Genomic DNA, 13,945 nt, shown 5'->3' with positions numbered 1-13,945 from the left:
ACACCTTTGACCTTCTCCTGCCAATCCAGGGAAGTGCAGATCAAGCTTCTAAAAATACAAAAGACTGACTAAAACTTGCATGAGTCCTGTGTATGTGTGTGTGTGTGTGTGTGTGTGTGTGTGTGTGTGTGTGTTCCCCTCCTCCCCTCAGGAAACTTTCCAAATGAATTAGCTAAAAGGCAAAGAATGGGAGCCAGTGTGTATGCTATGTATGTATGGGTGGAGTGTCCCTATGTAAGCATGCATGCATCCAAGAAAGAGACCATCTTACCAAGTGGTAATAGGACTGAACCTGCTCTATACCAGTGCTCTGGGATAGTTCTTATTTATTCAGCCTCAAAACTCAGGGGAAGGCAATTTATTTTCCTGTTGCTATAGGGAGCCCTGGTAAAATGCACACAATCACGTGAATACATGAGTGTGTGTGTGTGTGTGTGTACGGTCTGTGTGTGTACCTAGTATAAGTCTGCATAGACATAGTCATACACATACTTTTGTGGAGGACAGTCACCTCAAGTTTAATCAGAAGGATCAACTGCAAAGTTTGAACTGCATGGGTAAGGGAGAGATCTACAGTAACCACAAGGACCAGGGGAAGGCATCAAGCAGGAAGGAAACTTGGTTTGCTTACATTTGGTTTCTTCTGACAAGAGAAGGGAGTAATGCATGCTGTTTGATTGCACAGGCAACCACCCATGGTGATGCTCTGCTGTCTCAAAAACTTTTACCCTTCATTTAATCAACAGATGGATGCGCTCTGTTGTGGATTTTTCTGAGAGAGTCCTGTCCCTCTAAGAGCTGTACTGTTTGGCACAAATGCTGCTTCGGATGGCAGAGGCGTCATTGGCATTCCAAAAGAGTGGGGCAGAACTGATTTACTTGGCCCCTTCAAACTCAGTTCTACAGGTGACTTTTGATGCCTTTAGCTAAGCAGGCACTCCTAGGCCGCTTTCAGAATTCCCCTGCCCACCGTCCACAAAGGATGGCCAGCCCCAATGGCTCCCTGTGGCTGGTAGTTCAGAAGTAGCAAAGTTCCTCCCTGAGAGTCCACCTGCTAGTCCGCAGAAAGGAAAAAAATCAACACCGGAGGTGAAATGCCATTTTACACTGTAACTCCAGTGCAGGTCAGGATTCAGAATTCAACCTTACTCGAGGAACTGGATATGTCATTCAATAAAACTCTTTACAAGCGTTCTTTCTGCAAATACCCCCACAGTACGTTCTATAATCGCAGCCCTTTCTGCAACTGTGCAAACCGTACACATTCGCTTTGAACACATTCAGGCAAATTAGACCTCATTGGAGCTGAGACCTCCACCTAAAGCAAAGCTCCCCTTCTCCAACCTGGCTGTGAAGGTGAACAGGAGCCCAGAACTTCCAGCCGGCCAGTACACAGGGATACTGCCTAATTAACATACCGAATGCATAAAGAACTCATTTGCATTCGAGAGTTTGAGTTGGACGTGGACTACAGGAGAAAGTGCCTTCTCCCCTGTCCTCCCAGCCCCTTCCTTCCGAAGGGGAAGCAACAGTACCATTTTGTTGCATTTGCAAATGCAAAGAAGCTATGCAGGCACAGAGATGCATCAGTCAGTCTGAGTTTCCCAGCCTGCCCACCAGCCCTCAGCCTCCCGCGCCCGCAATCGCCAGCGACTTTGCTCCAACTCCGGTGCGTCCGGCTCCTACCTTGACTGAAGAGGAAGAAGCAGAGGAAGAGCAAATCGAGCTGGAAAGGTCTCATTCCTCAGCGCGCGGGGAGCCGGCGGGGCAACTTGGGCGTGCAGTTAGTTTCTCTTCAAGCTCCGCGGCTCTGCTCGCGGTGCTCAGCCTCCACCGCTAGTCCTCCAGGGTTCGCGCCGACCATCTGTTTGTCTGTCTGTCCGTCCCTCCTCCCAGCTGCTTGTGCCTCCGGGTATCTGCAGCGGGCGGAAACCCAATGCTGGTTTTCAGCCACCTCGGGAAGCCGGGATCCTCAGCAATGTCCCCGCTCGGAGCAGATCCATTCTCCGGCTCTTGGCATCCCAGGCACACGGCTTCCTCCGGCGGGCTCCTCCCACCTCCAGCGAGCGAGCAAGCCAGCGAGTGACGAGTGACAGAAGGGCTCCTTTCACAGAAGCTGGGGCGGGGGGAGGGAGAGGGAGGGGAAACAGGTCGTAATTAAAGAGGAAACACTTGGTTAAAGGAAAGCTTTGCAAAACAGAGGGTGGTGGAAAGGCTGTGCTTTGCTTCTTTCCCTTAAGCAGGGGAATATTCAGCTTTTGTCACCGTTATTGACCAGGAAGCATCGTGAGCACGGAGCAGAGCTGTGACTTTTTGTTCACACGATGTAATGTTGTTAAACGGGAGTGAAGTTACCGATGATTAGACTCATGCACATGCATTAAAATGTGCGTGCCCTGCTTTTGCTCAAGAGACCGGCAACTGAAAGGGAGTAGAGAGCGGCAAAGGCGAGCTGGGGTGCATCTTTCTCCAGGAAAGACTTGGCCAATGTGTTGTGTGCACAGGGAGGCTAGGGAGTTGAAGAGATAAGCATGCTTTCCATTTGGGAGATGTGTCCCGCCGGGAGGGAGTTGGGTTAAGCCCTAAGCCTCTGGATCTTAGTTTGCACAGCTCCTAGAAAACAAAATGCAGGAGCAGGAGCGAGAGGGAATGTAGGCAGGCTTGTGACACAAACCCATTTTTTATTATTATCCTGGTCTGTGCATTTCCTAACAAGGACAGGGGAGCAGTCTGTCTTTGCATTGAGAGCTTGTCCTCTAATGAGCACTCCATCACTCTAAGTGTGTCTTTTCTCCAATAGGTGCTGTGAGTCTGATTGCGAAGGAGAGGCCAAGGTCATAGGCAACCTCTTCCTAAGAATCTGCGGGTCTTTTACCTGTCATGAAATCCACACTCAAATCAAACTCCATTTCCTTCAGGATATCAACATGAATTTATCTAGGTCTGTTTATTTGATAGACATTTAGGCATGCCTAGAATAAGCAGGCCATGGGGGAGGGGGTGAAATAGACCATGCTGTCAGGAGCTCATAATCTAAAGTGGAAGCAGAGCACACACACAAGGCACAATCTATAAAGGTCTTACAAAGCAACATATAAAAAATGCAGTGTTATCCAAAGTGGGTGGAGGGAAGTAAATGAAAGATGCTCTCCCAACGTGTGTCAGTCAACATTCAATTATAAAGTCAATCATTACTTTCTGTAGTCCTTGGAGCTCAGGGAGTCCTTTGAGGAAACTTAGCCTTTTCTCCGTTAGTATCACAGACCGGGGTAGGGGGAGAACCTTTGCTGACTGTGAGGCATATTCCAACTCTGAGTTTCTATGTGGATAGTAACTTAAAAAATACAGATCTTAGACTTTATGGATAAGAAAGAAGGAAGCTGGGACAGAGGCAGAAGTGTGCGCTGGCAGGAGCTGACACCTGGTAGTTGACATCCAAGATCTACAAATTAGTAGGCGTCTGCTTTGTTGACTTTTCTATTCTTAACTTAATAGTTTATTTAACAGCATCCCTTCTAGGCTGCTAAACAGATCAAAGGGAGATTTGTAAGCAAGCTGATGTGTTTGTGTGTGGTGGAGGGGAGGATACTGAGCTACAGAAAGTAAGAGGCAATCCCATCAGCTAAATGAACAAACAAGGCACAGAATAAACACCTTGTCAGCAGGACCTTAGTCCATTAGCTTGTGTAACAGATAACACAATAAAACACAAGAGTCAAATCAGAATCACACAAAAGACGAGTAATTATTTCAAACAGCATGTGTCATATAATATAGGAAGGCTGGGAATTTGGTGTGTGGAGTGCTGTACCGTTAGCAGTTTTCCACTAAATCTTCAGGGCCAGGGGAGATGAAAGGTCTGGGTCCCACTTCAAAGGCCCAACCATACAAAGAACGAATCTGTTAAGATGTTGATGGACTGTACCTACCCAGGCAGCATTTGATATTTTAACTAAAGATTTATTCTTTCAGTTGTTGGTTAATTTTCATTGCAAGCTACTACATGGCCTGAGGCCCAGGTTTGCTTAATTTCAGCCCCTCTGGAGAAATATTAAAAAAAAGCAGAGCCATGAGGCCAGTGAAGTGTGCAATACACGGTCGGTCATCAGACACGCAGAGGTGCATGCATACCACACTCTCACACTCACTCTTGAGAAGAAGCAGAGGGAGTGGGAGTCCCAGGTTGGAAGGACCTAGCTTCTTTCTTGCTTTGGTACCCAAGTCTGGCCTCTTGACCTTCAAACTGGTTCCGGAGCTCCTCGCTCCGAGCCACTGGACTTGTTCCCCGCCTCCCACGCCCCACTACCCGTTCACTCCTTCCCGCAGTCTCCGGTCTCTGGCAGAAAGGGAAAAAGCTTGGATTAAGTAATGAGCTGCCTGCCTCTAAAAGGATCCGGAGGCGTTTCAACCCTGAGTGCCGGAAAACCAACGGCAATCTTCCGCGGCCACCACGTGGGACAGAGAGAACGCGAGCGGTACCTGCAGGACCCACTGGCGGCCCGGCTCTGGCGCCAGCCCCGACGGCGACGGCGGCCTCGCCATCTCCGTGGCCTCACCTCCCAGGGCTCGGTTAACCTCCCAGCGCTGCAAGGTGGCCTGCTTGAAATTGGCCTGCGAGGAGGGAGGAGGGAGGAGGGAGGCAGGTGGCGAGAAGACGGCTCCACCTGATGGAGAAGTGTGGAGAGTCCTAAGACCTTGAGTGCGCGGTCAGGGGAGGGAGCGCCTGCGTCTAGGGGGTAACATGCGGAGGGCAGGGTCTCTGAGCACAGCCCACGGAGCTGGCAGCCCTTAAAAGAGAGCAGAAAACCAGCAACTTGGGAAACAGCCCAAATTCAGCTTCGTGCAGAATCCAGGTCTCCGGTCCTACCATGCAAGATTGGGTTCCTCACCAGCAGGTGGCACCCTCTCCAGCCTTTCTTTTCCAGGCTTGTAGCCTGGGAGGGGGACTTAACAGGCTGGGGGGTGGGGGAGTGGAGCTGAGGGGAAGTCTGGGCTCTATTCTTTAAGCCCCCATCTCCATCCACTTTCTCGCGTGGCGAACTGGAGGCGATCTCAGAGCGCACAGAATGGGAACTAGGTCCCGGTTTTGCTGCTTGCTGGCCAAGGCCAAGCTCCACCGGACCGCTTCCATGCCCTGCTCTCTGGCATCAGTCCCCTGGGGTTTTCTGAAATCTGGGGCAAAGAATAGAGCGAAACTTGTGGGTTTCTGGGCAGGAATAAGGGGTACTGTTGTTCTGTGCCCTGACCAGGCTGCCCTTCTGACAGACCGTTCCAGACTCAGACTCATCACGGTCCCAGTCTACTTTTCAGTGACCTTTGTGTCTATCAGGCCACTATCCATAACATTCATTATTCCATGGATTTTGTGCAAAGAACTGTTTTTGGATTCTTAAAGATGTGTGGAAAAGTTTGTCCTCTACTTGGGGACATACTCGTGAAAAACCATAAATGTGTATTAACTTTTTAGTAAGACAGACATTGCTCCTTCCTTTCTACATGGGGCCTTTTCGGCTAACTTGCCTGAGGCCTTGCAAGAAGCTGTGGGGCTGAGATGATAGGGCCCCAACTTCTAGACCAGAGTCTCTGCTGTCCTCACCCCCAAACCCTTGCTGTACTCATGGGCCCATAAGGAGAGAGAATGGCCCTTTGGTGAGATATGCAGTCTTCATCAGCCCAGAATTCCCTACTTAAGACATCTTTGTGATAATTGTTGTACAGATGCATTATTAACCACATTTTCTCTCTTTTTTTCTACATCCTGCCTGTACTGGTTAAAACCTTCTTGCCCAGAGATTCAACACAGTTTGAATGGTACCCTCCTGGGAGTTCAGAGTAAGCTGACTCTCCAGGCTTAAGGAAGTTAATAAGGGCTGGAAGCTACATACACTTCCAGAGACCAAATGGTTTGCAGAGGTCCTCTCTGGGTGGCAGCCACCTGACCTGGGCAGGGACAATCTTCCAGCCTATTTTCTTTTCATTTCTTTGAGCCACATTTCTTGCTTACATCAGTATAGGTGGATTATAAGACCTTAACCCCTGCTCGCCATGGTTGGTCTCTCTGTTGCAGTGAAAGGGCCTGAGGAACCAGGTGTTTAGCTTTTTAGATCATCTCCCAAAGAACAGGATGTCTCCATCTTCCTGATTCATCCAAGACCAGGTCCCACTGAGCTGGTCATGGTTAACCTCTGGAACTGCCTCTCACCTGGCCAATGCTAACTATTATACGTATTCAACAATCATTTGTGTGTCTTTCTTCATCTAAAAATGACTGGTCTGAGCCAGCGGATCTTTGAGATCCTCCTCCAATCTAAAATCCTTCTGTTTATGAGAGGCCTCGGCTTTAAGCATGGAGAGATTTGGAATGCTGTCTCTAATGTCATGTATGTTAGGGTGGATTATTTTGAGGTGTCCACCCATACCTCAAGGAAACAAGCAGCAACAGTGAGATCTGCAGGGACTCCTCTGATCTCATGGGTTTCAACTTCCCCGCCAAATTACTTCATGTTCATTCTGTTCAGACTGGGTCCCCAAGTTGCTTGTATATTTATTTCAGTTCTCCCCTTATTCTCTCTCTCCTTAACGTCATGCTCACATTCAATCTCGGTTCTGGGTTCCAGAATAAATTTTCTTCAACATAAATCCTATCATTACATTGAATGCAAACCTTTTATTAACACAAGGGGATGATGATGTCAGCATCTTAATATTAATCACATTTTACTGAAAAAAAAAATGCTTTCTCTCATACCCTGGCTGCTCCCTGAGGGTAAGAAGAATGTAACCTGTGCCCCAGCTGTTAGTCTGGTAGGTAAACACACCCAATACACACTGTTGAATGAATGGCAAAGCTTTACCTAGTGCCCCACATCCTGCTTCCTGTTTTCTAAATCCAATTTAACTTCTTCTGTTATTAGACTATTGTCAAACATCTGGCATGTGCCTGCCACACTCTGGCTGTATTTTATGGGGATGGATAATGAATTGAGCCTATATATAGTTTGTGAAATGTGGAACACACTTTAAGATGCATGGCACTATAGAAATGAAAGATATTTTTATCTCTTCAGTATCACTCTGTACAAGAATATGATTCTCTGGCACTGCTGTTTAAGAACAATAGACCTGTTTAGCCTTGACACACTCATGCATGCAGGGCATTGGGTATTCAATTTGCACGAGAGAGGCATTATCTCTCTCAGAAAAGGCCCAAAGAGTGTACATGTTACAGGGAAGACAAGACAAGGGGAAATGTTAGGAAAGGGGGTGGATGTGCCCCTCTGCTTTGTCTCATGGCTGGCCCAGTGTACACCCAGTACCTGAAACCAAGCTCCAGGGCCAGCAGTGAGGGAAAGCTGCAGACTCCCTCAGAGATTGGAACAGGTTTAGTGTCATTTTGGAATATGCCTTGTGCTCTTTTTGTGTATACAAATAGGCTAATTATGTAGAAAATATTGTAAGACAAAATGAAATTCCAGTTATATGACTCTTTTGTGGTATTTAAAGTAAGAGAAATTATACTGCCTTTATTTTTTGCTCTATTATTTTCACATCTCTTCTCCCACCCACTGCCATGTACACACACACACACACACATACACACACACCAAGCCTAGGTTATAAATGAGTCCATTTTTGTGTCGTTGCAGGAACAGCTGTATTTCACATGAAATCCCTGTGAGCGTTCTTCCTTGACAGGAAATTTCCTTTTCTTTTCTGTTTAATATGTCCAACATTTTCCTTACTTCCTATTTTCATATAATAAAATTGTATATCTCTCTATATAAAGTTTTAACTTGCAAAGTTGCATGAGTTATGTATGTACAAAACTTTAAACATACATTACATTTCTGTTAACATGTTAGCAATAAGCCACTTAATCCAATGTTCTAAACACCTCAACTGGAAGGAAGCTCGATTTCTATCATGTGCACCTGCTCTCATGCATCCTCTCCTTACTTCAGTCTCCAGACTAACAAATCCTCCTCCCCCGTTTAATTTGCTGTTCAACACATAGGTCTGTTTGAAATTCGGTTCAGTAATATATTCCTTATGCTTAAAAAATGTAGAAGGTAGCTGTCTTAGTCTTCTCAGGGAGCAACAACAAGATCCTGCAGACTGATGCTTTAAACGACAGAATGATTTTTCCTTACAGTTCCAGGAAGCTATAAGTCCCAAACCAAGGTACCAGCATGGTCAGGTTCTGGTAAAAGAGTTTGTCCCATACTGGAGACAAGCACTTTCTTACTGTGTACTCACTGGCTTTTATTTGGGTGTGGGCTATTGCTCTTTCTTCATAAAGCCACCAATCCTACTTGTTTTAGATCTGGACGTTATGACCTAATTTAAGTTTTTAAAAGTTTTTATTTATTTATTTTATTTTATGTGTTTGAGTGTTATGCCTTGCCTGTGTTTAAGTGCATCTTTGTTATACAGTGCCGGTGGAGGACAGAAGAGGGTGTTGGATTCCCTGGAACTGGAGTTACCAACAGTTGTTAGCTGCCATGTGGGTGCTGGGATTTGAAATTGGGTCTTCTGCTAGAACAGCCAGTGTTCTTAACCACTGAGTCATCTCTCCAGCCCCCTTAATTTAATCTTTATTGCGTCTGAAAGGCCCTTTCTCCAAATGCAGTCATACTTAACATTGAAATTTGAGGGGACACAATTTGGTCCAAGGCAGTTAACAAAGCTTTCTTTCTCATCACCAACTTCTTTTATAGCCTGAGCCTTCATCTTGCCAAATACTTGTCAATTACAAAACAACAATGAATTATTTTTCCACCCTTTGTACAGTTAGTTGTATGTTTGTTCCTCCTGGTGTGCTCCCATCCCCCTTCACCTAATCCTATCCCTCTAACAAATGGGTATTCCTTGGTCAAGAATCAGGTGGAATGCTGTATTAGTCACCTTTCTGTTATTGTAATAAATACTGAAATAATCAACTTATAAAGAGAAAGGGAATTATTTTAGCTCACAGTCTTGAATGGCTTCATTGTTCTGAACCAGTGGTGCTACCTGCACATCATGACTGAAGCATGTGTCAGAACAAAAATGTTCACCTCGTGAGTCAGGAAGCAAAGAGAAAGAGCTGGAGTTGGGGTCCCCCAGTCTTTTACAAAGGCATGCCCTGGCTGACTCAATGACCACCTCACAAATGTTCTACCACTTCTCAGTAGTACCAGGAGTTGGAGAACAAACCTCTACCACTTCAAACCACAGTAAATGCCACCCAGAAGTTTTGCTCATCCCCTTCTTCCCCTCAGTCAAAGGTGAACAACTCCTTCATCCAGGTTTCCCCAGTGTCCTTAAAATCTTATACTGCTGTTAATCTTGTTACTACTATAGTAAGGACTAGTTCTTTGGACTATATATTTACAAACCCCTGAATATGTAAAACTCAATGTCTGGTATACAGTATTTACTAGGTAGTGTAAAAACAGAAGATTCAGCTAAAACTCCTGGTGTCCTTCCTGTGGCCATTCAGTCTCATAGCTTAGGGACACCTGTGCTTTGAAATTTTGTTAGTTCATCATCAGATGGCTTTAGATAGGCCAAACTAGAGCCTAGAAGTTCCATATTCACCTTCTGGAGCTAGATACATCTGGACTGGAGAGAAAGATTTTTGAACCCAGCCCTAGTCTCAGATAAATGTGGGAGGTGGTGTCATCAATCTGTATAAATCACCACCTAACTCTAGAACTTGCATAAAAAAGTTAAAAACTCTGCTTATTCGTATTGCTTAACTCCATAGTCCTAAACCAGCTCAGGAGCTGTCATACTTCATAACAATTGTGCAGACATAGGTTCAAAGCAAATGAGGAAAACAACATTAATTTTCCCCACACTAGAACCAATTTGAATAGGGTGGATGGTTCAGTGTTTTCCAGGGGTCTGTGCTTCCTCTTCATCTTCAGCTGCTGACTGTCCAGCATTGGAAGTAGGTGGTAGCAGAGACTCTTCCTCCTGCATCTTGTTTTGTTGTGCCAGCTGAGGACAGTGCCACTTGATTTTGACTTTTTTGATCATATAAAAATAGAAAGTAAATATAATCCAGTGATTCTCAACATGAGGTCCCTGGGCCACAGCATCTACATCCCTGTGTTATGCTTTGGATGTGAGATGCTCTTTGATGGGCTCACATTTGGATAACTTGGTCCCCAACTTGTGGCAGTATTTGTTGGGAGAGAAGCCTGCCTTTGAAGGTCATGCCCTGTGCCAGCCCCTTCCTCTCTCCTTTTCCTTTGCCCTGAAGGGAGCAGCTCTGCTCTACTAATGCCCTTGCCCATGAGTTGGCCTCACCTCAGGCTCAGAAACAATGGAGCTAGCCAGTGTGGATTAAAGTCTCTGAAACCATAAGCCAAAGTAAATCTTCCCTCCCTTAGGATGTGTCTTTTGTCTTTTAGGTGTTTGTCAAAGGGACAAAACCAAAACAAAGCAAAGAAAAAAGCAACCCCGCTTAGCACCCTGAGAACTTGTTGCAATGCAAATCCTCAGGTTCTGCCCTAACCCTCCAGAATCAGAATTTCTGAGGTGGGACCCTGAGACTTGTGTGTTAACAGGCCTTCTGGAAAGTTCTGATGCATGCTTGCATTTGAGAACTACTGCTATGAGCCTTCCCATATGCCATCACTCACTGCCAATAATTATGAACCTATGCCTCAGCCTACTCTACCTATCAGCCTTGCTTCCTTCCATCCCAATGGATTTTTCTAAAGCAAATTCAGATATCAGACACCTATAAGTGTATTCATATGCGATTTGGACTTTTAATATAGATAAAATAATACTTCACAGAATACAGTTGTTAGCTATCTGGCCCAAACTATTCATTTTTAGACCTTTCATCCTTAGAATATACTCAACAGTCTTAATATGATAGTTTTTGGTTTAAAAAAAAAAAAACCTCAACTAGATAGGACAGAAAAAGACTCTCTTTTGAGGATTAAGAATTCATTACCTAGAGACGCATGTCAGATCATTATGATAGGTATTTCAATCAGTTTGGGCTGTTGCAGAAGAATACCACTGACAGGGGACTTAACAAGATTTTTTTTTTTTTCTCTAAGTTCTGGAGGCTGAGAACTTTCCACATCCAAAATCAAGGTGCTTGCATATCTGGTGTCTGGTGAGGTGTTGCTTCCTGGCCATGTACTCATAAAGTCCTCATGTGACAGAACATGGAGAAGTTGTTTGTGTTATATGAAGACACTAATGCTATGCAGGAAAGCTCTACCTTCATGCCCTAATGACTTCCCACAGGGTAAGGTCCTGTCTCCTAATTCCACCCAACTGGAAATTAAAATTTCAATAGGCAAGTTTCTTTTGCGTGGGGAGGACACAAACATTCGGTCTATAACAAGAAGAAAAATAAACACACGTCAAAGAAACAAGCCCCATTTTGGGCCCCTATGAAATGATGCATATTTTTACTTTGGAAGAGACTAAAACTTTACAGCTGATGAATGTTGTGCTATTTCTTATTCTCAGTATATATGACTCAGTTGTTTTTCTAGAATTGTGATGTGTATCTATCACAACTTATCTCTCCATACTCCTCTTTCTGATCTTTGCTTTGATCTCTTTACAGTTTTATATATGACGATTGGCTAGAATTGAGGGCAAAGTATGATCTTGATGGTTATTACCTGAAGAAGAGGCATCAAACCCATCATCAACCAAATGCACTAAGTCTCCCCAGTAGACACCTCATCCTAGTGCTGTGTGGCTGCCTGGTTTCCCCAAGTCCTGCTATGCCCCATGAGTCCTTATTAGATGCTGAGAAACTCAAGTGAATATTTGCTCCCCTCTTCAGATGTCTGTGGCAAAAGCTGACACTTGCATGGAGTATGATTTGATAGCAATATCTGCAAAGTGTCAGAGAGGGGAGGGGATCGATACACTTAATTTACTTGGAATAATTCATTGCCTAACTGGAGTTTTCAGTGAGGGCAAACAAATTCTACTCTAAACTAACTCACCCACCTGGATTGGGAGGAATGCAGTGAATCCATCTTTTGAATGAGATGTAAAACTGAGTTTCTTGCTTTTTCTAATAACTCCCTTGCCTTTCTTGAGATGGGGTGCTCATTCAGTCAGCCATTTTTCAAAGGGGGATGTATGCTATTGACTGAAAGCTCCCGCACTATTCCCACTGGAGCCGATTGCTTTTGCTCTCTGCCCTTCTATTTGGGTGTGACACTTGCTCAGAGGTTGTCAGTTTGGAGGCACATTACACCTCAAGAGGTAAGACAAGTACAGAGAATCTTTCTGTGGTGGGGATGGGGGTCTATTCTTTTCTTTTACGCTGATCCAGTAGAAAAACTATTTTTCAAGAGACTGGAGGTTAGAAATAAGGAATAATTGCACATGACAGTGAGAGAGATCCTTGGAATGGTCTACTAAGGTCAAGGAGCTCCTTTCTGATAAATACTCAAGAGACTGCAATGAAGATTAAATGGCTGCACAGTGATTTCTCAACTTCCTGTCTCAGAGATCTGACACTCACTGTGGGTAAAATAATTTGAAGTAGTTTGCCATGTCATAGCAAAAGTCACCTGAGAGTTTTTAGCATTTGAGAAAGAATCTCCTGGAGATACAACTAGCTCTTATGAATGCTTATCGTTGGCTGGGTGGCATTGTGTTGATACAGGAGAGGAAGGAGACCAGAACAGAGATTTCTTCTGAAGTGGCTAAAGGAGCTTGGGGAAGAGGAATATAATTATAGGTGCCTTCAAATAATTATGCTATTACTATCTAATTAAGAAGTGCCACTTTCTACTTTTAACTACCTGAGATTCAGAGATGGGTTAGCCATGGGTTCTAGTGAGTTTTGACTGCTCCCTGAAGTGAGGAAAGGGTGCATGGCAAGAAAACACTAGATCCTTAAGGGTCAAAAAATCTCCTGGGAAAGATGCCCGAAAACTTCAGGAGACGAAGGGTCATTCTCCTCAGAAACCATATTTTTTACTTTTCTGTGTTTCATTCAAATTATCTACAAAAGAGGGAAGAATACATCTTTCTTCCGCTTGCTTGTCAGTAGGCTGATAAATTAAGATCCAAGTTTCTGTGTTTATTTTCTTTGGTCCTTTTTTGTTTTGTTTTGAGGCAGGGTCTCCCTGTAGCCCTAACTGTCCTGGAACTCACTATGAAGACCAGGCTGGACTTTAACCCACAGAGATCCATCTGCCTCTGCCTCCCAAGTGCTGGGATTAAAGGTGTACACTACCACGCCAGGCTAATTCTGTGCGTACTTTCAATCATCTGCTCAAAGAAGGGAAATTGATCAATAAATATATTTTTTGAATGCTTCATTTTTCATTTTAAAAATATTTTATTTTTGTTTTGTATGAGTGTATTGCTTGCATGTATGTAAGTTCACCTGTGTCGTGCAATAAATACCTACAGAGGTCAGAAGAGGGCATCCCTGGATCTGGAGTAATGGACAATTGTTAGCCGCCATGTGGGTGCTGGGAATAGAACCCAGGTCCTCTGCAAGAGCAGCCAGTGCTTTTAACTGCTGAGCCATCTTTCCAGCATCTAAATGCTTCCTTTTTCAAGATACTATAGGAGATACAGAAAGGTTAAGACATACAAGCTGGGGCTGAGAATGTAGCTCAGTTGATAGAGACTTGGTCAGCATGCATGAATCTTGAGTTTGATCCCCAGTACCACATTAACGGGGCACGGTTGTATGTGCCTATAATCCCAGCTCTCTGGAGGTGGAGGCAGTAGGAGTTGGAGGCCAACTTGAGATCTTGTTTCCAAAATAAAAATTAAGTAAATGAGCAAACAAACAAATGAAAGAAAAGAAAGGATAAAACAAGACAGACACCTGTCCTAAAATGGCTTCCAATCTTATGAAGTTATAAAAACAGAGCATCATTTGATTTGGCCTGGTATTTATACCTTCATTCAAATCTTCTGCTGTGTTTATGGAGTACCTGAGCAC

At 44.5% G+C, this 13,945-nt stretch overlaps 1 protein-coding gene across 4 annotated transcripts in view; it reads right to left on the bottom strand.

Annotated features, from left to right (window-relative positions):
- Positions 1–4,569, bottom strand: part of Kirrel3 (kirre like nephrin family adhesion molecule 3) — a 584,241-nt gene extending 579,672 nt beyond the window's left edge. The window contains exons 1-2 of one of the 4 annotated variants that reach the window (XM_008834600.2): positions 4,480–4,569; positions 1,687–2,116 (exon numbers count right to left, since the gene is read on the bottom strand). In XM_008834600.2, the coding sequence (XP_008832822.1) occupies positions 1,687–1,741 (55 nt within the window). In that variant the 5' untranslated portion in view covers positions 1,742–2,116; positions 4,480–4,569. The remainder of the gene's footprint in view (positions 1–1,686; positions 2,117–4,479) is intronic. The other 3 variants (XM_008834586.2, XM_008834590.2, XM_008834596.3) reach the window with 3 other exon arrangements.
- Between the last annotated feature and the right edge of the window lie 9,376 nt (positions 4,570–13,945).

The sequence above is a fragment of the Nannospalax galili genome, unplaced genomic scaffold (genome assembly GCF_000622305.1).
Source record: "Nannospalax galili isolate Female #2095 unplaced genomic scaffold, S.galili_v1.0 scaffold690, whole genome shotgun sequence".
Classification (NCBI taxonomy): domain Eukaryota; kingdom Metazoa; phylum Chordata; class Mammalia; order Rodentia; family Spalacidae; genus Nannospalax; species Nannospalax galili.
Note: the sequence above shows the minus strand (reverse complement) of the source record. Positions and strands in the feature narration are given on the sequence as shown.